General features: G+C 37.4%; 1 protein-coding gene and 1 long non-coding RNA gene across 2 annotated transcripts in view; one reads left to right on the top strand and one right to left on the bottom strand.

Annotated features, from left to right (window-relative positions):
* Nucleotides 1–27,413, top strand: part of LOC141578171 (uncharacterized) — a 45,754-nt gene that overhangs the window by 12,561 nt on the left and 5,780 nt on the right. The window contains exons 2-3 of the long non-coding RNA XR_012508210.1: nt 13,629–13,700; nt 17,460–21,819. This is a non-coding gene — a long non-coding RNA (uncharacterized LOC141578171). The remainder of the gene's footprint in view (nt 1–13,628; nt 13,701–17,459; nt 21,820–27,413) is intronic.
* On the bottom strand, nt 446–25,843 carry PON2 (paraoxonase 2). Its single transcript, XM_010972832.2, has 9 exons — nt 25,641–25,843; nt 17,033–17,103; nt 11,181–11,236; nt 7,533–7,698; nt 6,866–6,992; nt 5,189–5,389; nt 2,539–2,620; nt 1,686–1,814; nt 446–1,067 (listed from the first exon to the last, which is right to left on the bottom strand). The coding sequence occupies exons 1-9, from the start codon at nt 25,712–25,714 to the stop codon at nt 909–911; spliced, it is 1,065 nt and encodes a 354-aa protein (XP_010971134.2). The 5' UTR covers nt 25,715–25,843; the 3' UTR covers nt 446–908.

Raw genomic sequence — 27,413 nt, 5'->3', positions numbered from 1 at the left:
TACAGGAGGAATAGCAAGTGGAAAGAGTGCTCCCCTATGAGGCAGACACCATTGGTACTGATCCTAGCATTGCTAGCTCTGATTAACCGTGTGGCCCTGCACAGCTGACTTCATCTCACTTGATGAATTCACAATTGTATTCAATGAGGAGGTGGCATGACTGACCTTCCAGCTCCAACCTGTTATCTCCTCTTTGTATGCAAGGTGGGCGCCCATAAAGGAAGAGAGTGGGTGGAATACTCCATATTAACTGAGAATTCCAGTTGCCATATTTAGTTGATTCTTTGTTTTATTTTATTCAAATAAAGAGCTTATTTTTTCCAGCTTTCAATGAGAAAAGTTAACACTGCCATGCCTGCCCATCCCAAGGAAACCCCACGAGGAAGTGGCCACTTTCCCATTCTCCCCCTGAGGCTATGCCTTGAGAATTAAACACAGACAAAGCTTGGATTTTAGTTAGTCTTTAATATAACTCCAACTCTTTAAAAGTAAACAAAGATGTAAATACAAAACATCAACACCTGTTATCTATCAGTAGTTCTGAGTCACAGTGGTCACACTGGTGGAGCTGAGGTCACTCACATTTTAAGGACATATAATCTACCCTGTTTCAGTGGAATTCATGCTCTGGCAATTGAAAGACAGACATGAGGCTTATTTTGTGTAAAGTATATTCACTTTATGGAAAGCAGCTTTCTTCTCTCTCCTTTACTTGGCATTAAAAAAAAAACTGTTCATTTTCCTTTTATGTTAAAAGCGCTATGTGAACTGAAGGGGGCCTTTCCTTACTGAAATAAAATTAACTATACATGTTATGCATGCTGCTGGTTAAATTCCCTCGGAATTAGCAATTCATAGAAAATTAATTGTTAAGAGAAGTCAGAGCACTTACAGACCAAAAGGACAATTTAGAGTTCACAATACAGGGCTCTGTGATATAAAGTGCCTATGAGCAGCTTCCTATCATACACTGAGGCCACAGAACTTCCTTGGAGCACAGATCCGTTGTTGGCATAAACTGTAGTCACTGTAGGCTTCTCAGATAGAATATTCTGGATGCGGAGAACCTATTCAGGAGATACAAAGGATTAATATAGAACCACCATCCACCCAAGACACTCAATCGCCAATAATCCCTGTCTTCCACAAAGACACAATGATTCAGAGGACATGCTGTTGAAAATAGCAGTTACCAATTTTTTTAATGTTTAAATTACTTTCTTAAGCCTTCAAAGAAAGTGCTTTCTTAAACCATGTAGTTATTGCATGCCAACACAGGATTGAGTGTTATTACAGTAATTGAGCATTAACAGTAATACTTCCACAGTAATGTGCCTACTTTCTCGCTACTTTTGCATGAGCAAAAGTCATGTGGTGAGCTGACAATAAGCCAGGTATTTAAAAAATTGCCACTATACCACACAGCACATATCTTTATAAAAAGGTCTTTTGACTAGTTTCCACCATAATTTAATACATCGAAAGATTACCTTTCTAAGAGTATTTGAACAAAGTAAAATTCTGCCAATTATTGGCTTAACACAATTACAAAACCAGCCACCACATAAGTATATTGTATTATTGGTTTAAAAGGACTAAACAAACCATCTCTGGGACAGTTTCCTGTATTATTAGTTCAAAAGGACTTGAATAAATAAGGTTGAAAAACTGAAAAATATAAAAACCTCTGATGAGGGAGGGTTGTTCGGGTCATAAACGAAGAGCTTCTGGCCATTAGGATGACAGCCTACCAAGATGTCCCCCGAGGAAGGATCAATAGATAAATTATCCACCAATGTATCCAACTTGAGTACCTTCCAAATGAAAAAATGTCAATATCTAAATGACATGAGAAACTTGATTAAATAATTTAGAGCTAACCTTTCCTGCCACTATGAATATGGGGAAATAATACCCATTTCCTGCTCCTACCCCATTAACACCAAAATTGCTTAAAATAAATTTAATACACTGGTAAAGAGTCACTTTTCATTTTTCCTGAAATTAAGAAAGTTAGGGTGATAATCAATCTCTCTGAAACATGAACTCCTTTTCCCTTAAAAGATGCACAAGGATCAGTTAGCTCAAGGAACTCATTCAAAGCAAAATAGGAAATTGTTAATCAATCTAAAATATGTGTTGTCAAGCAGGAAGAAAATAATAATGGTGTGGAACCCAATTTCTACCTTCATTTATTATTGAAAGAACTGACAACTTGCATAAATCTTCATTTCAGAATTCATCTATCAGTCTTTTCAATTGTGCAGATTCTTATTGGAATTCATAGGGTGCCATCGGTACTTCATGGAGTGGGCTGTAAGTCTGATGCAAATATCCCTTGCAACCCACTGCTGATTACAGAATCAGTCAGTCCTTGTGATTAATAGGAAACAGGAGGTATAGGGAAGTAACAGTGAAAACCCAGAACAGCAACACTGGCAACCATATTCTGTCCTAAGTGAGGTATGGTTATAATATAGTATAACTATGCAATTTCAAGATTAATGTCTACTTTATATATAGAAAAAAATATTTTACCTTCAACTGAGTTAAATTCATATTAGGGTGTTTTTCCAAAACATGAACTTCATGAGCCAGTATATCAGCTACATAAATGTACCTTTGCAGGAAGGACACACTGGTTAGAGCCCCAAGCCAATACAAAGCTTCATGAACAAAGTATGAAAAATAAGTCTTAATAACTTGCCAAGGAACTAATCAATGATGCACCCTAAAGGAATGCTTGATAAAGGTCAATTTTTATTTAAAAAGTAAATTTTCAAAATCAATTCAGTGTTGCTACAACAATCATAGAACTGTTAAATTATTTTTCAAGAAGTTTGTAAGGAAAAATAATATAGGACATCATTTAAAATATAGTCAGTGATCTCTGCCATGGAAAGGACACTGAAACAAATGTTTGCTTCAGAAAAAAAGCCTTTACATTTCACAATATAATTTGATATTTCAAGGGATCATTTACATGTAGAAATATGTGGTATAGAACAGAATGCATTTTATCAGAATTTTAATACTCATTAATATTTAATAAAATATTAACATATTGAGAAATTTAAGAGTTAGAGATAAATATCTATTCAGAACAATCTGTGTACATCTAAGGAGTGTGAATTAATGGACTACTCTACAGTCATTTTCCTCATTGAATTGACTGTTCCATGGCAACTATTCTATTAAGCAATTATAGTGTGTAAAGCCATGAACTCAGTATTGTGACAGATATAAACATGAAGAAGACACAGCCTTTTCTCCTGAAAAGTTTATAGTGTACTGCAGTGATCAGATGGTTTGTACACTTTAAACAAATAATACAGTATGATTGGTACCATGAGAAATATTTCAGGTCTAGAGACTGAAGAAATATCTAACTCCTGAGAAGACAGAAGGAAGGGGCATCTGCAGTGGACTTGGACGGAGAGACTGGATTTGAGGATAGGAGGACAAAGCACCTTCTAGGTAGAAAAGAAAAAAAAAAAAACTTGTAAGCAAAGGCACAGGGCAAGAATGAGAGAAACATGCTTGTAAAATAAGGAGTTTTTGTCTAAAGCATGGTAAGTATGGAAACAGTAGAAGAGGGAGGTTGGAACTAGCCTATTAGAGAAAGTCCAGCAGTTTAGCCTGCCTTGGTTTGATAAGCAATTGGGGTCCACTGAATTTTCAGAATAACAGAGTGGCATAATAACAAATGGTCGGCTCTGTTCAACAGTTACTGAGTCTGTGCCTTGTGCCTGGCCATGCTCAGTGTGAGGAGTCAAAGATGAAGCAGACAGAGGTCTCTCTTTAGGCCTTGAAAGGGCAGTGGAATTTAGAAAGACAAAATTAGCAATGGTGCAAAAAAATTGAAGTGGACTAAAAACAAGTGGGAAGAAAGGTGATACTCCAGCCAGAGACGGTGAGAACCCGGACCAGGCAGGTGTCAGTGGGAAGGAAGAGGGGGTGAGGGTTGGGGACGGAAGCATAGGCAGTACTAATGTGACTCGCTCAACAGCTGGATAGGAATGGTGAAAGAGAAGGAGGTAAAGCTGGATCTCTTATTGTTATTATTTTTAGCTTGGGTGACTGGAAAGTTTTCTCCCCAACTCTCATAATTGCAAGATGAGAGTCGGGGAGAAAAACAGATTTGGTGGGAGAGGTTGAACTGGGTCAGTTGTAGACAATTTAAAATTAAGTGATTCTACATTCATTTTCTGTGATCAACAAGAAAGAAGAAATTGTGTCATGCAAATAAAGACATTTAGTTGTCAAGGAGTGCCAGATTTATTTCATATTATTTTTGTAGTAGTTTAAATTGTTCAGTGTGCTAAGATAATAAAAGGCAACGTTAATAAAGAATTTAATATCCTTTCTATAGGCTATAGTTTGACATATTAAAAATACATAATTTTGGGGGGCAATTTGGCATTATCTATTTAAGTTAACATTTAAAAGGATCACTCTTTGAGTGAGTAGTACTGTTTTGAGGGGTTTGTCCTACAGAAACACTTGTACAAATGTGCAAAGAGGAGGGGCTTATAGCACCACATTTAGCCAGTGCCCAGTGGGCAATGGAACCCAGGTCTATATGACTCCAGAATCTGAAGATTTAACCATTATGCTGTAATCCTCCCTTAGGGGGTTTTTCCTTAAAAATATTTGGATAAGTTTCAATAGTAAATGAGAAATAAAAAATGATTTTTATACAGAAAAAAAAAACCCCTACATTTCCATCAACAGAGAATTGGTTAGTTTAAGATCATCCTTATAATAGAATAATATGCACCCAATAAAACAAAATATATTTAAAAGGGAAACACCTATCTGATACTTTAATATGTATATGTAAACATAAATCCATTGTATAAAAATTTACATTTATAAATTAAATTTTACAATGATATACATATCAAATTTAAATATTATATACAAATATATATTTATATATTATATGTAAATATATGGTACATATAATTTTATATTGTATATAAACATATATATTTTAAAATATATCACATATAACATGTATTATATACTATAGTATTATACTAATATCCATAAATATTATGTGTATTATATTGACTAGGCCAAAAATACCAAGTAAGCTATATCTACAGTGATTAAAAAAAAGCAAAGTGAAAAATCTGGGCCAGCACTATGAGAGAAATGAAGATACTTCTATAAGAGGTCATACTTTTTATCAGGTGAAATATTGATTCCATTTGCTGAATCAAATCCTTCTGCTACCACTTTAACTTCATTTGGACTGTAGTAAACAACATTTGTCCAGTGTAAGTTCAAGTATGTTTCCAAATACTTTAAGAAAGGATCAGAGAAATAGTGGTCATTGGTAGCATAGAAATGTGCTGGTCCAACAGCTACGATATCATTCACACTGAAAGAGAAAAATAACATGTGAGAGAAAATAAAAAGCCAGTTGGTCTCCACATTAAAGATGAAGGATCCAGGAGGTTTTACACAGTATGTGCTTTAAACTTTTCGTAAGAGGTTTCCCGGGAAAAGCTCAGTTAAAATCACATGGCTAGAGTCATATGTAATCTACTATAATATCATTTGCTGGAGAACAATTTTGTATGGTACCAGGTAATTTGAAGACAGGTCACTTAGTAATTATGGTGAGATTATTATAAAAGAAGAACAAACTTGGTGCCAACGGGATATGTTTTTGACAGCAAGAAATGTAGGGTTTAACCACAATATGAAAGGACACAGCTGTCCATACTGTGGAGCTCCGTGGAGCCTCATTGGCTGGTGAGCTAGTTGGGCTGTCAGTAACATTTACCTAGCTTCCACTTTCTCACTTGCTGGATTTTCCAGAGTTCCTTTGCTTAGTTATTAGTGAGACTAATGTTGACTGGTTTCTACCTGATTCACAAAGCCGACCTGCTGAGAATGAACAGGCACTTAATAAACACTTGTGGAGAGATGGATGATGAAATTGCCATAGTACAATGCTTCAGGTGAGAGATTTATATGCTAAAAACAATTACATTTTCAAAACCAGTTAGGCAAGGGTGTTATTAAATTTAAATTCCAGTTACCCTATGCAAAAACTTCTGAAAGAGCTACTTTCTCCTTTGTTAAATGAAAACCAGAGCTCCAGGGAAGGTGGACTCCCTCTTTCTGAAAGAGTTCCTGAATGCAGAGACTGCCTGGATGGTACTTAATGCTCCTACTTACTATGAAGTGAATTTTTGGAAGAATGATTGGAAGTTACATGCTTCCTAGATAGAGAAGTAGAAATTTAAAATATTCATCAAGTCCAAACATATAAGAAGCAGCTGAGCTGGGGAGGGGTGCATCATTCTCTTTTAGCCACATTATCAACCAGCTTTATGTTCTTGAAGTGTTAGTGACCCACTTCCAATTCTGTAGAGTCATTAGCCCATAGCTACCCTGTGAAAACACTTGGTGTTAGTCCCATACTAAGCATACAAACTCCATAAAAGGCAGGCTACTCTTCTTTGGCAGGACAGGTATTATTATTATTTGGATGATGGGTCATCTGAAATGGAAGGTGACAGAAGGAAAAATGGTGAGGTGTGTCTTCTACTCTCCAGATGGCCCTGAAGAGCAACTCCCCTGCACCCGGCATTTCAACATTTCTCAAGGGAACCCACAGAGAACACTGACTATTAAAATGAGTGACATTGACTTTCCCTGCTCTATAAGGACACTATACACATATAAGTACATGTACTTGTTTGTGTGTGTGTGTGTGTGTGTGTGTGTGTGTGTGTGTGTGTGTGTGTGTATGTATTTTAGCCCTCTTATAAAAGATGAGAGACCATCAGAGGGAATATTTGAAAATGCTAGAGATAAATTAGAGAATGAAAAAAGAACTTATTACCTTGGAAGGAGCTCATGTTTGATTGTTTTTAGATGCAAAAGAGAATTTTCTTCCTCTTCAAATTTAAAAATTTCCACTGTATTTTTGAATTCTGGGTGGTTTACAACAAAGAGATAAACTGTGTCATCTAAAGAATTGAAAGAACAGAGTTAATTTACAAGACATAACCATAGGACCTCTCTGGGCAGACAGTGACATTTAAATACCACGGGCAAGGAAAGGTTGAATGTTATAAGCTGTTAGAAGACCTAACAGATCATTCTTCTTCCCCGTCTTTCCCTTCGCTGTCTGGCTGGTGTTATTTCTGATCATTGGTCCCCTGACCTTTAAGAAAGAGTGTTTCCTACTCCATATACAGAATTCATGAATAATCTGTTTATAGTTTAATTCAGAAATATAGCTCTTTTTTCAATGCAATGATAATAGATATGTGAAAAGGTTATAAAAATCTAAACATTCTTTCAGGTGTTAACTGTTAGAAATTTCAAAATGTAATATAACTCACTGCCAGCTGAAGAGGCAAATGATCAACTTATTTGTATGAAGAATACAGAAATAATTAATGAGTTAATTGTTCTCTTACTACAGATATGACCCAAATCTATTTTCCACAGTTATTTGCAAGTCATTATAAGTTTTTTAACATTGGTACCTCATCGGTTCTTACCACTGTCTATGAAAGTGCTGATACCATGTGGATTAAACAAAGCCAAATTAAATCCACGGCTGATTCTTAATTCCAGTGCCCTTGGGTTTTCTTCTTTTAGATCCATCATTAGTATTCCTCCAGGCTTATCTGGTGCAAAACTGTGGAGTCCTGGATATTTTAGACCCTTTTTAAACAGAGGAAAAGTTAAATATGAAAGTTTAAGTATTTTTGTGGACTGAAGTGGCAACTATAAATAAATGATAGAGACTTTGGCTAATGGTGGTGGCATAAAGCTACAAACACAAAGCAGGGAGGAAATGATAGAAAAAATAATTGGGAGCTGGTAGGCTGAAAGAGGAACAATAACTGGTATTTTTTAGTTGAGGCAGAAAACTAGGGGTTTAGTCTCTTCAGAGGGTAACCAGAAGGTTGGTGAACTGGGAGAGGGCAGGCAGAGTCAAGAGTAGAGATAAGCCTCTATCTGACACACATTCATTCTCTCCCCATTGGGATGGGAGATGGACTTTGTCTCATCTGTTCACTGCTAGACCCCAGGACCTCGATCAGTGCTGGCATGTAGTCAGTCTGTCATTTTCCCACTGATCCCTCATGTCCCTTATATCGTGTACTAAATCCCTGTTTATATATTGGCCTGTTGGAGGACTCATGCCTATTCCTGTGTCAATTTGCTACTTTTTAATTACTATAGCTTTTTAAAAGATATGGTGTGTGTGTGTGTGTGTGTGTGTGTGTGTGTGTGTGTGTGTGTGTGTGTGTGTGTGTGTATGACAGTTCCTCATATCCCACACCACATTGCTTTACCGTTTACAAATACATAGTTTTAAATATTTCTCCTCATTTATTTTTCTGTATAAATTTCAGAAACTAAGTTGCTGTTCTGAATGGAACCTTATTATTATTACTAGTAGTAGTAGTGTATTTTCGATTTGGTATTTCCTAGAACACAGTAAAGTGATTGAGTTTTATATGTTCGTTCATTTTGAGTCCAGCCATTTCACTGAACTCTCCTATTTGTCTAAGAGTCTGTTAGTTGAATCTCTTGGACTGTTTAAAAAGCAGGTAATTGCACTGTTGAAAATAATAGCATTTTTTTTCTACTTCATATTTCTTTTTCTTACTTTATTGGGTTATTAAGAACTCTAGTAGCTTGCTGATGGTTATAGTGTTTTGGGGCATTTTCTTCCTTTCCTGAACATTAATAGGAAGGCAGCTAATGTGTCACCACTAAGAATGATGTTGCTGTAGGTATCTGGAAGTTTTTTTCTATGTCTAGTTTTCTTGGAGCATTTAATCAGGAATGGCTGTTGAATTTTATTTAATGCTTTTTTTGGCACTCACTGAAATAACCAAGGCCTTTTCTCTCTTAAATCTTTTAAGTCATATTTTATGCAAACTTAAAAGAGTACCAAACAAAATAAAATCTCACTTTATGCACAAATCATACATAGTAGAAATTTTCTCCAATTAAAAAAAAATCTATCAAAATTACATAATTTCAAGACCCAGCAAGCAGAATAAATTGGAATTATGCTATTGTTACATGGTAGTGCCAATTCAGTGGTTAATAATCTCTGTTCTTTATCAATATCCCATAAACAATTGGGCTTCAATGTTTCATTCAGGGATGGTAGTAACTCTTCACAGTTATTTCAATACTCCCTATCATTTAAATCTGTTTTTTTTCTTTTAAAAAACTTTATTTCCACTTGTAGTAAAATACACATAATGTAAAGCTTACCATTTTCACTATTTTAAAGTGTACAGTTCAGTAGTGTTAAGTATAATCACACTGTCGTTTAAATTTTTTCTATTCTATTCTATGTCATTCAGTTCCTCATTAAGTGTGACGTTAGTTTTGAGGTGACCCTCAAGTCTTTACTTATGGAGTAGGATAGGTTAATGGGCTAAAATGCGTGGAAAAAGATCAAACAACTGCCATGATGTAGGGGTTGTTCATTTAGAAAGGAGCTCATTCTGGCAGACATTAGAGTCAATGCTGAGTAAATTTAAAAACATCAGTAAAATAGAATTGTTTCTAAATTTGGAAAAAGATAAGAAAAGCCATGTAACCAAGGAAGGATAAGAGAAGAACAAGCAGAAGAAACTCTGTTGACATGGCTACAAGATCATTGAGACTGTGTTAAGTCCCTCAGCTAAAATGGCTATATATCTGTGTGCTTGGAGACCTCACCCCAGCTAATTGATTTATTTCTGGGGGTAAAATCTTGAAATAGGTGAGTTTTGGATTACACAAATCTCTGAGAATAGCTTCTTTGCAAAAAAAAAAAAAAATCAACTGCATTCTACTTTACTCTGGATTTTTGCATCCTTAGTTATGAATAATGTTGACTAGGAGTCCCAGTGTTTTTTCCTAAGACTATAAGACATATGAGCAAGCATGTGCTTCTGAACAAACACACAGTCCTACTAGAAATACTGTTTTACTCATGGTGTGTAGATAACTAAATAAAACTTTTCTTTTAAAACTTTAATATAAATGCTGGCGTTTCGGCCAAAGCCCACAGTATTTCTCTTCTCCCTCTGTGGTAGCAACCAGCTGCTCACAGTCTTTCGTATAAAAACCATCAGGAACCTGAAGAGTGTTCTAACCCTCATTCTCATCTAAGCTGAGTTCTCTCACCTTTCTCATAAGTCTGACAACTATTTTATTAGTGTTGCGACTCCCTTCTAAAGCATCTCCAAGTTTTTAACATCTTTCCTGAGTCTCCGAGCTTAAAAATAACAGCTGCTGAGAGGGAAAAGAATAATTACAGGCCACCTTCAATGTTGGATACTTCTTCCTCCAGGAAACCAGAACTGATGATGATGCCAAGGACCCTCACCTCGGCCCACACTTAGGGAAGAGGTGGCAGAAGCTGCTCATCAACTCACACATACAGTCTTCTAATTAGAATGCGTACTGGTGTAGGCTAGCATCACACAGGCCTATCAGTTGTAAAGTCTTTTCTACTGTTTGCTTAGAATGGTTATTGTTTTTCAGCTTATAAAAATAAGGCCAAAGTCATAAATAAATAATCTCAGTCAGTGACTTTCCACTTATGATAGGCTATTCAGGGATAAAAAGAAAGACATTTCTCTCATTAACAGAGGTAAAACACTCAGGATTATATATTCCCTCCTTAAAAAAACAATGCCTGCTTGTTCTCATAAGCAAAGAAAGCTTTCTGTTTAATCTTTAAATTTGGGCTTTAAATTATAGGGAGAAAAAAAAAACCTAGCGAAAGAAAATGAATGAAAAATACTGTGCCAGCCTTGATCTGGGAAAGTTGGTATATTGTTTCAAAATAAACAATAATGACAAGAACACTAGCTTCAAATTGAATATCTAATAGGAAGCAAGATAGATGTTGTATTTAAAACAGCATGATGTAGTATCAAATATCCACAATAATGCCCCAAATATCCTTTTTAATAATGAACTTTTAAAACATAGGTTGCATTGGAATATTTTAATGCAAGGCTTGAGGAAGATTTCCAAGATCCTGTTTGACCTGTCTTTTTTTTTTTTTTTCCCCAGAACATGTTTTTGAAAGTGAGGGACTTTAAAAACAAGTCACTACTCTGCAGGCCTCATCAAACTTCCTTGTACCTCCTCCACTGTGACTAGGGAAGGAAAATACTTACCACACTAAAGAAAGCCAGACCATTGGGAAGTATGTCAATATCTTCAGAGCCAGCTTCTGTTAAGTTCGAGAAATAGATAAATGTCATGTTCAAATTCTGTGATTTGCTGGGTAGAGCTTTGTTTACTTTATCAGTGTCTGTATCTTTTGGAATGCTTTGGATTTTTTTTTCAAGGAACCACTCTCTTTAATAAACGTCAGTCTAAATCCCTTCCTGCAGTGAACTTCTGACTTTAAATGTTAGATATTTTATGTTTACTCAAATCAAAGTCAAGTAATCACCACATTTCCAGCTGTAACACAGGAAAAGTTGACATCTGTACACTCTTATGATAAATATCCAGATGTCTGTACAAAAGTAATTGACATCAGGGGAATATTACTTTCAGAATGAAGGGCTTATAGTCACTTAACCATGCAAATATCTTTGTCCCTTTCTCAGCTCATTCAATTTGAAACAAACGCAGACATTTCTCTCATTAACAGAGGTAAAACACCTGGGATTATATATTTCCTCCTTAAAAAAATAATGCCTGTTTGTTCTCATAAGCAAAGAAAGTTTTCTGTTTAATCTTTAAATTTAGGCTTTAAATTACAGGGGAAAAAAACCTAGCAAAAGAAAATGAATGAAAAATACTGTGCACCTAAGCCAGCTGAAGCTTCAAACATGGTCTCTGAGACAGGCTACAATTACTATTGATTGTTTATTGATTGTCTGCAGTACACTCAACACAACACAGCAAATAATTAGACATAAGATCTTCCCAGTGGTCTCACTGTGTAAATTCCACAGACAGATAATAGACCCAACATAAGAAAAGAGGAATAAAAATGGCTTAGATTAAGCCAAATCATGACGCATTCTTTGAGTCCACAAAATCCAATCTTCCCCTTTAAGCCCTCTCCAAAGGATTTCTCCAAGATTATTTCTAGGTTGTCAAAAACAAATAGCACCTATCCAGCTATTTAGGTTTTGATTCACAAGTTTGTATTTGGCTGGTTGCCTCCAGTGTAACCAGCTCTGTCATAATGGAGAAAAGCAAAAGCAAAAAAAAGCCAAGAAGTTCACTTTGTAATGCCATCTGCCTGTTCCTCAACAAGAAGAGATACACAATCTTAAGCATAGTATGGTGGAGGAGCTCTTAACCTGGGGTCTGTGGATCCCCAAGGAGCCACAAGTGGGTTTCAAAGAGCCTATGAACCCTCTGAAATTCTATGCAATGCAAAATATATTCTCTATGTACAGATAAGAAATTTTCTGTGAGAAGGGTTTTTGGCTTTCAGCGGATTCAAAAATGGATCTGTGATACCCTAAAAGAGTTAAGAACCACTAGACTTTAGTCCCATGGTGGTTCTCAACTGGTAAAGAGCAAGGTCCAAGGAACCCTGTACCACATATATATATACACAAACACAACACACAAACACACATATACATGTGCACACAGAATTCTAGTCCAAGTTTTGCTTTCTGGATCCATTTAGTAGGAGCTCAATTAATTAAAATTTATTGTTTCTGAAAAATTATTTAAGACAATTTAATTTCATTGTGTACGTACTTACATAGAAAAAGAAAAAGATACATAGAATAAAACAGTTTCTTTGGGTGGTAGGATTATGACTGATTTTCATTTTCTTCTTAATACTTTACTTTGTTTTAAAATTTTCTACAAATAATGTTGTTTTAATAATCAAGAAAAGAATGATATTTTAAAAAGATATTTTCATTGCAATTACATTATAACTTCTTTCTGTTTAATCCCATTGCCTAATTCTAATGGAAAAAAAGTCATATCTATAGCTTTCTTTAGAATATTTTTCAGATCTACTCCCCCACCTTCATTTCTATAGCATTACTACAATAGGCTTTTATCATCTCATAAGACCTCTTTGGTGTGATTACTACAAGAGTAGTCAAAGCTGGAGAAATTTTTTTCTCCTCTAATTCAATAATAGAAATAGTAGTAGTATTAGTGATAACAATAATAGTTACTAGCATATATTAAGTGTTTACCAAGTACCAGGCTCCTTGTAAGTACTTTATATATGTTAATTCATATAATTTTCATAACCCTGAGAAGCAATATTATTATCTTTTATTTTAGAGTAGAGAATATGGAGCCTTTAAAAGATTAGGTAAATTGTTCAAGGTCACAGACTGGGAAGCTGGGACTTAAGTCTTTTGTTCTGACTTAAAAGCACACAGAAAAAATACAACCTAACATTTAATGAATTTTCTTTGTCAGAACTATCCCCTGGTTCCTCTCGGAAGACACTTTTCTTTGTAAATCCGTCTGTGGTCAATCCCGTATGTTGGTTTTCCCCCTAGAACTTTTGCTTCCATACCTCTCACCAAGATCTTTTCTTTAAAATCTCTTTCAAACTGTCTTTCTCGAGAAAGTCTTCTAGCTCAGCACAATTTGATTCTGATCTCTTCTTATTCCTTCAGCAATTATCTGTGTCAGAGATGGCCAACGGCTCTCCAGGATCCGGACGCCCCCTCCTTCCCTTTCAACTGCAGGTACGTGGCAGTATTTCCTACCCTTTCTTGCTGAGAGATGTGGCCATTTGTCTGAGTTCAGGTTAATGGGATGTGAGAGTACAAGATGGATGCAATCACTGAGTAAAATAAAGGGGAAATCATATCCATGTAGATTTTCTTTCTACCCCTTCCTGCTGGGAAATGGCAACAACTGGAGTTTTAGTCTTGGACCAAGATGGAAGCAGTATGTTGATGATAGCTGTGTTTCTTCATCAGCCTTTGCTCCAGAATGACCACATGAAGCACAGCCACCTAATCACCCTGGGCCATTTGCTTGTCTTTGGACTGTCACATAAAAGAAAATACTTTTCTCTCTCCTCTAAGTTCCTTACTGTGACTTTATGACAGAAGATCAGTCCTTGCCATACCCAACAGACTATCCAAAATGCACCTGTCATTCTCCACTTTTTTGGTTCTTTAATCAGGTATGTGTGTTAATCACTCTGGGAGAAGACACTATATTGAAATTTTTTTTCAAAAGTTATTTAACATTTCTGAGCCTTGGGTCGTTATCTGCTATTTAAAAAAAGAAAGAAAAAAATATGTCTGTATCTCACATAGTGGGTTTTCTGTTTTCCTTCTCATAGGTAGATTATAAAGGACTTGATGACAAGGGCTACAAACTGTAATGCTTTTTAAAAACTCTCTCAAGCAGCAGTTATTATAAATATCTTGATTGCCACAAATATAAAACCATATATTAACTAAAGAGAAAATAATCCATTCAAAATTTTGTTTTAGTCCAGGACTCTGAATACCAGCATTTTCAGACATTAAGCAAATGTTTTACACTTTTAAGCCTCAAGTAGAGTTAACAAGCTCTTTAGTTATCATTTTTATTATTGAGATGTTGATATTATAGCAAATCTTGGTTCCTGTCTGTAAGATACAGTGGGCAAGAGTACAAAAAATGGAATAAATAGAGCTTACTTTCTGACCCCCAGAAGGCACACATCCTGAATGATATATAGTAGATAATTATTTATTAAGACAGAAAGATATGAGATGATATATATAAAGCACCTAAGAAATGCATAGAGTTCATTTCCTGGTGAATGTAGCCTTGGGGTGTGTGTGTGTGTGTGTGTGTGTGTGTGTGTGTATGTGTATGTGTGTGTGTGTGCACATTGATGGGGATGGAGAGGAAAGGGGATGTAGTCTTACCTCTTGGAGGGATTAGTTGGCCTCAAGTGCATGGGTGTTACTGTTTCTAAAGTTGAAACTGAAAAACAGAACCCTCCTACTCTTGCTGCCTACCATGAGAAGTTGCTTTTGCCTATATGGGAAAAGCGTATGCCCCATACACTGATATTCCTTTGTAGTCAAAGACCACTGAATAAGCAACTGCTGTTAAAAACATAAAACCACAAGCTATTATTAGCCATTATGCATCACTGATATAGCATTCAACAAATGTTCATATAGTGTATGCTAACCACAGAGCAAAAGCAAAGAAGAAAGAAAAAAAAAAAGCACAATTCTAATTAGATCTAAAAATGTATCCCAAATGGGCTTCTAATCACTCATCGTCTTCGCTCTGTTGCCTTTTGAAGTGCCTCAGAGGCATTAAACACTTCACAAGAGAGGCCATAGGTGACATATTTCCTCATTCTTCCCAATTCTAGACAGCAGCTCACACACATCACAACATAAAGGTCACAAACACAGACAGATGCCTGTTCAGAATACAAAAGTTGTTGGACTTGTTTTTCTCCGAGGAGCCCTCTATCCCAGTGAGTTGTAACAGCAATACGGTTGGCAGTTTGTCCTGTAATGTGTCTGGCAGTGCCCTATTGTCTACTCTGAGATTTGAATTCACATAAGGTGGGCTTCACAGGACCAAGGACTGTTTAATAATTTCACAATTAACTCAGTAGCAAAAGTAGCCTTTGAGATCACCGACTCAGCCTCCCAATTTGTACCACGTCCCTCACAGATGCCATCTGGCTTGTGCTTGAGTGACTGGTTCCTAGGGGGCTCTTTGTGTTTGCAGCCAGAAGGCAGGAGGCAGTTGCTGAGTTCCTTGGAACTCCAGACAACCTGAACTCTAGAACTGTCTGCATTAGCTAGCATGGATAATCTGGTCAATCTGGACAGTTTGGTACTTGACACCGAGTTTGTATCTTCCTGCTAAGTGTCTGGGCAACTGAAACTAAGTGAGGACACCCCAGGAGAGAGAAGTCAGGGAGTCTGGTGAAGGGGGACAGGACTGGGAGAAAGCACAAAAGCAGCAATGGAAAGAGAAGACGAGAACACAGAGGAGACAGATGTATGGAGAGAGAGAGGTGAGTAACAGAACCAGAAAGACGCTCTGATGTAAAAAAGGCTGCTCTGAAAACTGATAGGTTCCAGGAAAATGAAGTCTTCTTGTGGGTGATCCAGAAAAGGCCCACTTTGTTTTTGCTAAAAGAGCACTGTGAACTGGAGTGAGTGTGGTTTTAAATATAAGCTGTTGAGTTTATTAGTGTTGACAACTAAAGGGCAACTTAGCAGTGACTATCAAAACTTTAAACATGTGTGCTAACTAAACAACAATCCCACTGTTAAAGATTTATCCTTCAGATAAATAAATGCAGAGCTCTATGTACGATGACGTTCACTGATTTGCTTGGAGTTGCAAAAACTGCAACCACTCAAATGTGCATTAAGAAGGAACTGGTTAAATAATCATGGTACGTGCGAATATTTAAAAGAATGAAGTAGATCTACATGTGCTGGTGTGGAAAGTGGTTTGCAATGCATTCAGAATAAAGCAGGTTGCAGAATATAATCTTATACTAAGATGCGATTTGTGAAAAATGTAGATAGAAATGTATGTGCATATATTTGTTTGCATTTGCACTGGAAATATCAGAAAGGATGAAAAAAAAGAAACTCTATCTCTAGAGTTATTTTTGTCGGGGGTGGAGATTTTGTTGGGAGATTTTAATTTTCCATTTTATAACTTCTCTTCCTTCTGACTTACCTTCACCAGCTGATTGCTGGGGTAATGGAACACAGAATTCACTGGCCACACATGACAAAGAATACAGACTTGACAAAAATAGTTCAGCAAAGTCACTAAACAAACAACAAATCTAACAATAAACATAGGATTGTACAAATAATTAATAAATCACAGTGAGAGTAAGAAAGAAGAAGAAATACAGGGTGCATGAAATCAAAAGAGACTGACTGAAAATGTTTTTTGCTGATCTAATGTGATTTTTTCCCTCCAATAAACTGTAATTGTGTGCCAAAGTAGCGTTAAGGGGTTTTTCAGCATTGGCCAAACAACCGAAGGTGTATAATGAGCATTTTCTCAGACTTACCAATTCCTTTAATCAGGTGGCAGTTTGGAAGATCTACGGATTCTACTTCTCTGGAGGCTTTAAGTCGATTCCTGTTTAAAAAAAAAAATCTATCTGTTTATGTATTCCCTGCTTTGTAGCAGAAAGGGTTTAAAGAGGCTTACAGCAATACATAAAATACAGCATAAATCTAAAGCAGATAAAAGAGAGAAGATGGAAAAGCAAGGATAGGAACATAAAATAGCACCAGAAAGTTAAAATAAAAATGCATATCACAAAGTTTTATATGTGAACACGAGTCCTAACAGGAAGCCAATAACTCAGAAAATACAACGTGGAATGCAAGTTCCTAGGCAAATGTACACATGGCACCAGGTCCCATTTCACAGCTCTTGTGTTGTGGGAAGAGTTTCAGATGTAGAACCAGAAGCCCTGTCTTCTTTTTCAGGACCCAGAGGAGCTGAAAAATGCTCAGAGCTTCAGCAGAATGACATGGTGACTGAAAGGAGGCTAAGAGAAAATGGCAAAGTTCAGAACCCAGCTCACAGAAGACACCCCATAAAAAGTTATTAAGAAATCAGTGGAGAAGGTCCCATCCCCATCACTATTTATTGGGGTGAGAAGGCTGGAGAGCAACAACTACTCTAGCAAAACTACTTGCTGTTGCTGTCTCAAAAAAATGAAAGTGAAGAAATAATGAGAAAAATGCTGAACTCTAATAAATCATCTTCCCATCTCCTTCCCACCCTGGAGTAGAGGGCCACCAAGCAAGGTGGGCAAACACATCTGGGTTCTGTTGTTCTGAAGGCTTTCCCTCCTCTCATTGTCTCACCTTCTCTTTCTGTTCTCTACATCCATAAATTATGACAGTTGTGCTTGCGGGGTAGTTTACATTTTTCGAAGTGGTTCACACATACCACATATTTAAAAGACAAAATGACAATTTGCCACTTGGCCCTCTCCTATACATATCCTTGCCAGCTTCTGACTTCTAGATACTGAATATGGGGAGGGCTACTGGTTTCTCTGCAAAACGGAAGAAGCCTAGGCCTAGATTACCCAGAATTACCAACAGGTGGTGGCAACTATATATTTTGGCAATTCGTATGTATATATGAAAGTTTCTAATTAAAGTGTTAGTCATTATGTATTTGGAATCATATAAATCAAAGTGTTAAATTTCTTAAAACGATAAAGGAATAAAGCAATAAAACAAAAACAAATGAATAAATACATAGATATAAAATATCTATCTAGATATCTAGGTTAAAATATCTACATAAATATATAAACATAAATATATAAACTATATAGCTATAACAGAAAATTAAAAATTAAAATTAAAAACAAAACAATAAAAAATACAATAAATCTTACATCTATGAGCCCTCAGGGTGATTTAAAGGGAAAAACAAGTATAATTAGCCTAACATAAGTCGGATCAGTAATACTAGAGATGAGGATGCTGCTGCTGATACTCATGGGTGGTGAAAGGAAACCAGTAATAAGAAGAGCTAAAACTGTTGAGCCTGCACTGTACTATGTGATTTACCTGAATGAATTCATCTAATTATTAGAACAACTCTAAGAAGTGGGTATCGTTCTCCCTATTTGAGAGATGAGGAAAACGACTCTCCTGAAGTCCAGCACCCGGCTAGCAAGTCCCACTCTGGCATTTACTGACATTGTATGATTTTAGAAACAGATGTAAATTTAAGTCAGTAGGTCACAGCTACGTTTCATCAACTTTCTGTATCATGTGTTGGTTTGGGTGTCAGTTCTATTCAGCTTACTATGATGCCCATTTGGCAAAACAAAGTAGGCGTAATGAGGACTACCATCTATCTTTTTCAAAGGTAAACTGTATGGATGAAATAAAGTTCAGGTGTGTTTGAACACTTTGATATGGAGTGTTTTTCAGAGTCAACTTAGGTTTGCATCAATGACTGATGATTACACTTTGTTAATAGAGCAATCTTCATCAGCTAGTTTAGTTGCACAGTATCATCTCTAGATATGCAGACTGCCTACTATTAAAACTGAAGAGGAACACAAGGACTGTGCATAACTTTCAGTTAATCAAATCATATTTTCTTGTCTTTCCTTTATGATAAAAGAAAGAGAGGATTTTGCTTCCGTCCTTTATGGCCCATCAAGACTTTCAGAGTCTTTTGTTAGAAAACTACTAGGCTTTTTGCCTGGCAGAGCTATCAGTTCTCCACTCATTAGCGGACTTCTGTGTTCCAGAGTGGCAGACCCTATTAGCTAACAAACCTCAAGCCATTCTCACCCCTTTCATTCTTACTCCTTTCCACTGCAGAGATGGGCAAGCCAAATATTTGCTTCCAGCCTCCTCTGTATTTAAGGGGTAATCATATGACCCAGCCTTTTGGGAAAGATAAATTTATTCCTGATAGAAAAGGCAGACACAAGAAGAGAGCTAACTGGCATCACTCCTCCCTTCTTCATGATTTTTTTAAATTGAAGTATAGCTGGTTTACAATGTTGTGTTAATTTCTGGTGAATAGCATATTGATTCAGTTATACAAATATATATTCTTCATCATTTTAGGTTATTACAAGATTGAATATAGTTCCCTGTGCTAAACAGTAGGACCTTGTTGTTCACCTATTTTATATATAGTAGTTAGTATCTGCAAATCCTAAACTCCTAATTTATCCCTTCCCACAACACGTTTCCCCTCTAGTAGCCATAAATTTTTCTGTCTGTGAGTCTGTCTCTGTTTTGTAAATAACTTCATTTCTGCCATTTTTTTAGATTCCACATATAAATGATATCATATGGTATGTCTTTCTCTGTCTGACTTCACTTAGTGTGATAATCTCTAGGTCCATCCATGTTGCTGCTAAGGGCATTATTTTACTCTTTTATATGGCTGAGTAATATTATATATGTATATAAAACATATATAATATATATATATATCTCACACCTTATTTATCCAATCCATCTGTTGATGGACATTTAGGTTGCTTTCATGTCTTGGCTATTATAAATAGTGCTGCTATGAACATTGGGGTGCACGTATCCTTTTCAGTTGGAGTTTTCCCCAGATACATGCCCAGAAATGGGCCTGCTGGATCAAATGGTAAGTCTATTTTTAGTTTTTAAAGGAATCTCCATACTGTTTTCCATAGTGGCTGCACCATATTACATTCCCACCAACAGTGTAGGAGGGTTCCCTTTTCTCCACACCCTCTCCAGCATTTATCATTTGGAGACTTTGTAATGATGGCTATTCTGACTGTATGAGATGACCCCTCATTGTACTTTTGATTTGTGTTTCTCTGATAATTAGGGATATTGAGTATCTTTTCATGTGCTTCTCAGCCATCTTTATGTCTTCATTGGAGAAACGCCTGTTTACATATCCTCATTTTTTGATTGGGTGTTTGTTTTCCCTTCTTTATGATTTGACCATACATGTACTTAGGACTACAGTAACCATTCAGCATCCTTAACGCAACAAGTATGAGGACATAAAGCCAAGACTGGAAGATAAGGAACAATATATCAGAACTTAGTTCCTTGATATGATCACTGACTCAATGGAAAAGCTCTAGAGCGACTCACCTGCAGATTGTGTATCACGTGAAAAAAGCAAGCTCCTATAAGTATAAGCTACCATTAACTTGATGTATGTTACTTGCAGCTGAAAGCACTCCTAATTGATAACAGATTTTTAGAAGTTTGGAGAATATACAAGAAAAAGTTATACAAACAAACTCTTTGTAGTAGCAGATCAATAAGCCTAAATACATTCATGCCAGAAACAGACAAATAAAGAAATGGTAAAAGCACAAATAAATGATATTTTTGCTGCAGCCTATTTGCTCCCTAAGACTAAGTCCACAGTATACTTATGAACATACTAGATCAGAGATGGCATGGCTGTTGCCACTCTGCTGTCACACAGACATTGCTAATCAATTACAGCACTCTCTTCCTTTAACCCAGGGCCAGCTCAGACACAATGTTCCAGGCCACCAATATCAGTCTATTAAAATGGACCCTCAGAACGAAAGCTATTTGCCTTCTCTGTTCTAGATTCCTTTTGCTTTTCTCACTTTCCTTTTCTTTTTCATTGGACTTTGGTTATTTTCCTTTTAGTTACAAGTATATCATATGATAGATATAATACAGGAAAAAATGTACACTGTCTTCCTTCAATTCAAAAAGCCAGAAATCATTCCTCCAATGACCCCCACCAGAAATATGTACATCAAGGCTCTTAGTCTGGGGTCCAGTAACCTTCATGGAATCCATGGGTAAAATTCAGGGATCTATGAACTCAGATGGGGAAATAAATACATCTTTACTTAAATGTCTAACTGAAACTGACTATTTCTTTTGATGATAAGTGTAGGCAACAAACCACAGAGCTTTCTACTGGCAGCACTTGTGACTGTCACTAACAGAAATCACAGATATCGTTTCACTACATTTTAGTTGTTGTAGATATCTCAAAATACCATTTATACTCATCCTTGCTTCACAGTTTCTACTGTGAGGTATTCAACTACTGCTAGATCTATTTAAGGCTTTAATAAAGAAGGTCGTGTTATTATATCCTATATTAGATTTTTTAAAATAGTTTGGCAAAAGAATTTAAGTATTAAAATTAGTATTAACTTGAATAGTATTTAAGTTTGGTTTGTAATCCTATTTATTTTATTTTATGCATTTAAAAACATGATGCTGAGGAGTCAAAGCTTCACCAGACTGCCAAAGGAATCTATAGCACAAAAGTCCAAGAACCTCTGCTCCAACATCATTGTCATCACAGGTAAGTTTTATTGAGCACACTGTTCTAGCACTTTACAGGAATGAATTCATTTAGTTTTTACAGCCCTGCTATGGAGCATATAGTATTATTATCCCCATTCTATAGATTAGGACGCTGTGGCACAAAAAGGTGAAATAAAAAGTCAAGGTCTCAGGTAAATAATGGAGCAATTCAGGCTATCTGGCCACAAAGCATGAACCCTTAACCAACACTCATTACCATGAAATGAGTAATTTCTATTACTTTCATTCTGGAAAAGGCATTACCCATCCAGAGCAGAATGAGACAGGGGTGGTTAGTTATTATTGCCTTACTGTGTGGTAACAGTAAGGACGCACCAGTTTGGAGTGCAAACATGCCTTGAGCAAACTGGGAACACAGTGTTACTGTCAGGTTTGTTCAATATCTCACTGCCTTTGAATTTACATACCACTGACTGGGCTTTATCTTTCCCATACAGACTTGTAAAACCCCTTGGAATTCACTCCTTGGGCCCCTGTAATGCTCTTAGTTAGCTAAGAATTTGTGCCTAGGCTTGTAAAGCTGAGGAAGATTTGCTCCAATGGCAGAGAAGCGAGGAGGCTGTGGGGAAGCTGGAGCAAACTGCATGGGGAGTCAGAAGAACAGGCTTAGAGGACAGGCTCAGTACTACCTATTGAACTAGTTAACCGCTCCAAGTCTCAGTTTACTATGTATAATATAGGCAGGAAGACATATATGAAGACTGAATGAAGGCAGAAACATAAAAGGGCTTTCATTCCAAATGTCAGCAAATGTACGTTTTAGTTTAATATAAAGATATATATATATAAATATATATATAAATATATGTAACACTTTGAACATGAAGACTAACACACAGTAGTCACACAATAAATGAGGAGGATGGTGGTTGAAAAAAGAGGCTGCCCCTTCAGAGATGCTCAAAAGCAGACTGTCTAGGTTCTTGATGGAGCAGTCATAAAAGGTGTTAGGCAATAAGCAGAAAGCTCAGAGGCTTGTTTTTGGGGTTCCTGCCCAGACACAGGTCTCTGAAGTACTTAAGCCTCATGATTCATTCAAGGGTGTGTGCTTTGTAACTGGGAGCACTGGCCTGGGGATATTTGTATATTTCTATTTTCCCCTTTATTGTTTAACTAGGGAGGAGTGGGAAAGCTGGATGTGATTCTCCTCCGGGAACCTTAGCCAGTTGCAGTTCAGAAGGAAAGAGACAACTTTGATTCCATTTATCCATCCAGGACGTGCTTATACTAAAAAATTATTCATCGTTCACCTGAAATCCAAGTTGCAGTTTAAGTGGGCACCCTGGGGGAGAGAAGTATCTTCAGTGCCAAAATGCCATCTCTAAAAATAGAATAATGAAATAGCAGGCACCAGATGAGAGCAAAAAACAAACTAAAAACCTGTTTTTGAAGAGCCTTTCCTTAAGTAGAGGTGAGAACATGCTGCTTTTCAAAATATTCTATGGGTCTGAAAGGAGAAATGCTATGCATTTGAGCACTCCACCAAACTCCGTAGACAGCAGGCACTTGATATTCTGCAATCATAGGGTTGCCAGATAAAATGCAAGACGCCCCATTAAATTTGAATTTCAGATAACTAATAAATGATATTTTAGTATAATTATGTCCCAAATATTGCACAGGATATGCTTATAATAAAAATGATTTGTTGTTTATATGAAATTCAAATTTAACTGGGTTATCCTACAATTTTTGTGCTAATCTACCCACCCATCATTCATTCCAACATTCTCACATTAGCCAATAAAGGATTTCAACTGCCCGATGAGGTTACCACCCTATGAAGTCACTGCTCAATAAAGCTTATTATAGTCAAGACATTATAAAGAAAAGATGCATTAAATTATAAGTTACCTATCAGATGCGTTCTGTGTAAATAAACTTTATTTACTTTTTCTTAGGTTTGCAACTACATTTATCATTTAAAGGGACTTAAATTTAAAACCTTAAGATTAGTAAGAAGAAAAAGTTGATGGTTAATAGAGAAAACTTCAACTTATGGAAACACTGTGGTCTGAACTTTAGGGACAACTTAATAAGCTTGAGAACTTCAGTGGTCTTACCTTTGAAACTGAGAGCTGGACAAATCATACAGTATCATCCAACTCAGGCATGTTCCACAGAGAAGGATGGAAAATATATACATGAAAATTAAGCTCAACATTACGTTTCTTACCGGTAAATGTTCCTCCTCCAACTCTAACCCTTCCTGCCACACAGACACTGTTCCTCCTCTTGGCATCCCTTTGTCAGCCGATGAAGCTACTGCTAAGACAACAGAGCTAGAAATGCTAGTGTCACTTTTGACTTACCCTCATCTCTAGGGATCCAGAGTTTGGGCCCCAGTTCATCTCTCCCAACCACTGCAATACTTTAGTTTCCCCAGGTCTGTTTGCTGTCTATCCTGGTACTTGTCAACTCTAACTGCATATTACAATTATCAGGAGAATTTTTAAAAATAAAAATTACTCATGCCTGGGCCCCACCCAGACCAACGGAATCAGAATTACTAGGGGGTACAGCCCAGACGGCAGCCCTCCAGGATACCTTAAGGTATAGCCAGGACTGAGAACCACTGCTCTACCCTAATCTAGCCTCCCAGGTCATCTCCACACAGCCCAACTGACTTAGATGGTTTCAACAGATTACTGTTTAAAAATTAAAACACACACGACAAACATCAGTGGTTCCCCTTTGCCTACCAAAGCAGGCCCCAATTTTTCAACTTAACCTTTAACCATCTCAAAACCTATCCTTCCCCCATCCCTACTGTTCTCATCCCCTAACTTTATGCTCCCCCGAATCCAACTATCGCTAGGAGCCAGACCTCCCCGTCCTCATTCTCTTTTTTCACCAATGCACTATCCATCTGGGATGGTCTCCTTCACCCCACACGTGTTTCACGCATCCTTCAAGGCCAATGTCAATGTCTCTTCCTCCTAAACTCCACCTTCCGTAGTTGTAATTTTTCCTCCTTAAGCCTACAGGGGTTCGTTTGTACCTCTCCTGATCATCCTGATTTGTTGGATTTCACTCCTTCCTTGCAATAGAGTAAACTTCTTAAGGGTTAGACTGGTGCCTTACTCTTATTACAGGAGGCTAAGAGAGCACATTTCTGGAATTCTTTTGCGTAAGGCTTACAAAATTTGAGTTGATATAGACTATGCCGTCTGCCTACCCGCGTTTTTTCATTATAACTAAAATGTGATATGGAGTAGGCTTGTCCTGTTTGGTATTCTGGCTTCAGGGTTCCCGGGCAGAGAGAGAAATAAAGAAGTGATGTAAAAACAGTAGCTGAACATCTCAAGTATCTTTGATCTACCGCGCCAAGATTGGGGAGCAGCGGAAGTTTCTCAAACTCTGCAGGGGGAGAGATGGAGAACAACTTTATTAAAGACAGAGGCAGGTTTGGGCAACAAAGAGCAGCAGCACTAATGACCTGAAATAAATCTTTATAATTAGTTTCAGTGCATGAGTAATAGTTTTGTTTTTAAGTTAAAGTACTAGGTTTGCCCTTGATTAAATTACCAAGCACTCTCGCCTGTCAAAATAGGTAGAAAAGAACTCTGAGCACTAAAGGTTTATAAACTTTCTAGTAAGTCTCGCGATTCAGTCCAAACTGTGCGGGGTTTGCTGGAAGCTGGGGGTGGGGGTGGAGGCGCTCCGTCGGCCGGGCAGAGCAATGCCGGATTCCTGCCCAGCTGCGGCCCGGGGCGCGAGAGTCCCCGCTGGGCCGGAGCCCTCGCCCGCAGCCCCGGCCGCCCGGATCCTGGGGACCCGAGAGGGCCCCCTACCTACCTGAGCGCCAGGAACCTCTCGCCCAGGAGCGCCACGGCTATCCCCAGCAAGCTCAGAGCCAGCAGTCGCCCCATCGCGCGGGATCCCCGCCGCCTCTCTCGGCCGGGCCGGGGAGCAGTGTAGGCGGCGCCCGCGGTCCCGCTCGGTCTCGCGGGCAGCGCTCCGCCCCGAGGCCGGCGAGCCGGGCTCCAGCTCCCGGCCGCGGCGGCTCCGCCCTCGGCCCGGGCCTTGGCCTTTGTCACCACAAACCTACCCCTTCTGACACCTTGCCTGGACGGGGAGCTGACCTCTCACGCCACATTACGCTCAGGGTGTGACACTTTGAATTCCTTCACTTCCTTTTGCAAGCAGACAACCCCACAGGCATCTCCAGCAGCCCGCATGCCTTTCTCAGTTCTCTAAACGTCAGAGACATTCCTTACGCCGCCGTAGTCTGGTATGAAATTTCGGGAGGACAGTTTTTAAGTGTTTTTTGTTTTTAAATTACAAGAAAAAATACTGGGTCATGTCTTGTACAAGTCATGTTGGAATCACTGCTTTTTATAACAGGATGTAGATAGGAGGAAGGAAACATCCTGTTTCTAAGTAATGCTTCATCTAGACTAGAGACCTGAAAGCCTGGACGCTGTTTTTAATTTAAATTCAGTTTATGGGGATAAGAGCAAAAAACAAACAACAAACAAACAAACAAATCTCTTTAAATTTAACAACCATGATATGAATAAAGAGAGAACTGTGAAAGAGAAACTTCCCCATTAAGATTGAGACAATTATAATAAATGAGTATGGCTGAAATAAGCTTCTGATAGTTGCCAGTACTTAATTGCCACTCTACAGTATGTAGGCAGAAATGGTCACAATTGCAGTTTTCAACAAACATCAGTTTATAAACAAACAGTAAATAAAAGTAGATACCAGTTTCTTACCTGCTCTGCACCCAGAAAAGGGGGAGAAAAAAAAAAAAAAAAGACCACTCTGCTTCTTTATGTGTGTCTCTCTGATCTGGTCCTAAGGGATATTAGGTTATATTGCATGGTAGACAGAGAGCAAAATAGTTGTCCTTTGAAAGCCCAGGAGGCTTACCTTCTTCTGTGTCATGGACCCTCTGGCAGTAGTGAACCTACAGATACCGTCTCAGAATAGCATTTATAACTGCATAGAATAAAAGGCATAGGATTGCAAAGGAGACCAATTATATTCAAAATCAATCATCAAAATACTCTTTTAAAAGTTTGTAGTATAGTAATGTAGTAGTTTAATATATGCTACATTATTAACACATTAAATAACAATTTCTAGCACCATTCTTTCAAATAGTGATGATCCTAAATGTTATTTCAAGGAATCTGCAAGACTGTAATGAAATAATGAAAATAACTGTTATTTCCATTAGTAACAAAGTCACAAGTGTTGCTAATGCTTCTGAGGTTTGTTTTCTACTTTCATAATTGAAGGAAATGCTAAATTTCATTGGAAATCAAGTTTTTTTTTTCCTCGTTCAAGGTCATCAAGGTCATGAACCTTCTGGAGTTCTATCCATGGACCACTTCAGTTAAGAATTTCACCAGTTACCCTATGACTTGGTACATATGGATGAGATCTCTTCTCTAGGAATTTTTTTAATGTCAATCTTTGGGGAAAAGAAGAATCTCACATGTGAAACCAGAATTTATAATGAGCACCTAAAAGAAAGGTCTTGGGACTATCACCAGGGCTTCTGTCTTAGACCTGAGAGTCTTGTCCCAAGACTTCTGGATAGTGACCAGTACATAA

The sequence above is a fragment of the Camelus bactrianus genome, chromosome 7 (assembly GCF_048773025.1).
Source record: "Camelus bactrianus isolate YW-2024 breed Bactrian camel chromosome 7, ASM4877302v1, whole genome shotgun sequence".
Classification (NCBI taxonomy): Eukaryota; Metazoa; Chordata; class Mammalia; order Artiodactyla; family Camelidae; genus Camelus; species Camelus bactrianus.
The sequence above is the reverse complement of the archived record's forward strand: the minus strand, read 5'-3'. Positions and strand labels throughout refer to the sequence as shown.

Bases quoted from the DNA above. Each gene is read 5' to 3' on its own strand.
- PON2 (XM_010972832.2), bottom strand. From the start codon at position 25,714: ATGGGGCGACTGCTGGCTCTGAGCTTGCTGGGGATAGCCGTGGCGCTC. The intron at 6,993-7,532 runs GTAAGAACCGAT...TCAATTCTTTAG, and splicing joins CAGCACTTTCATAGACAGTG to ATGACACAGTTTATCTCTTT. The intron at 1,068-1,685 runs GTTTTTATATTT...TCTCCTGAATAG, and splicing joins ACAACCCTCCCTCATCAGAG to GTTCTCCGCATCCAGAATAT.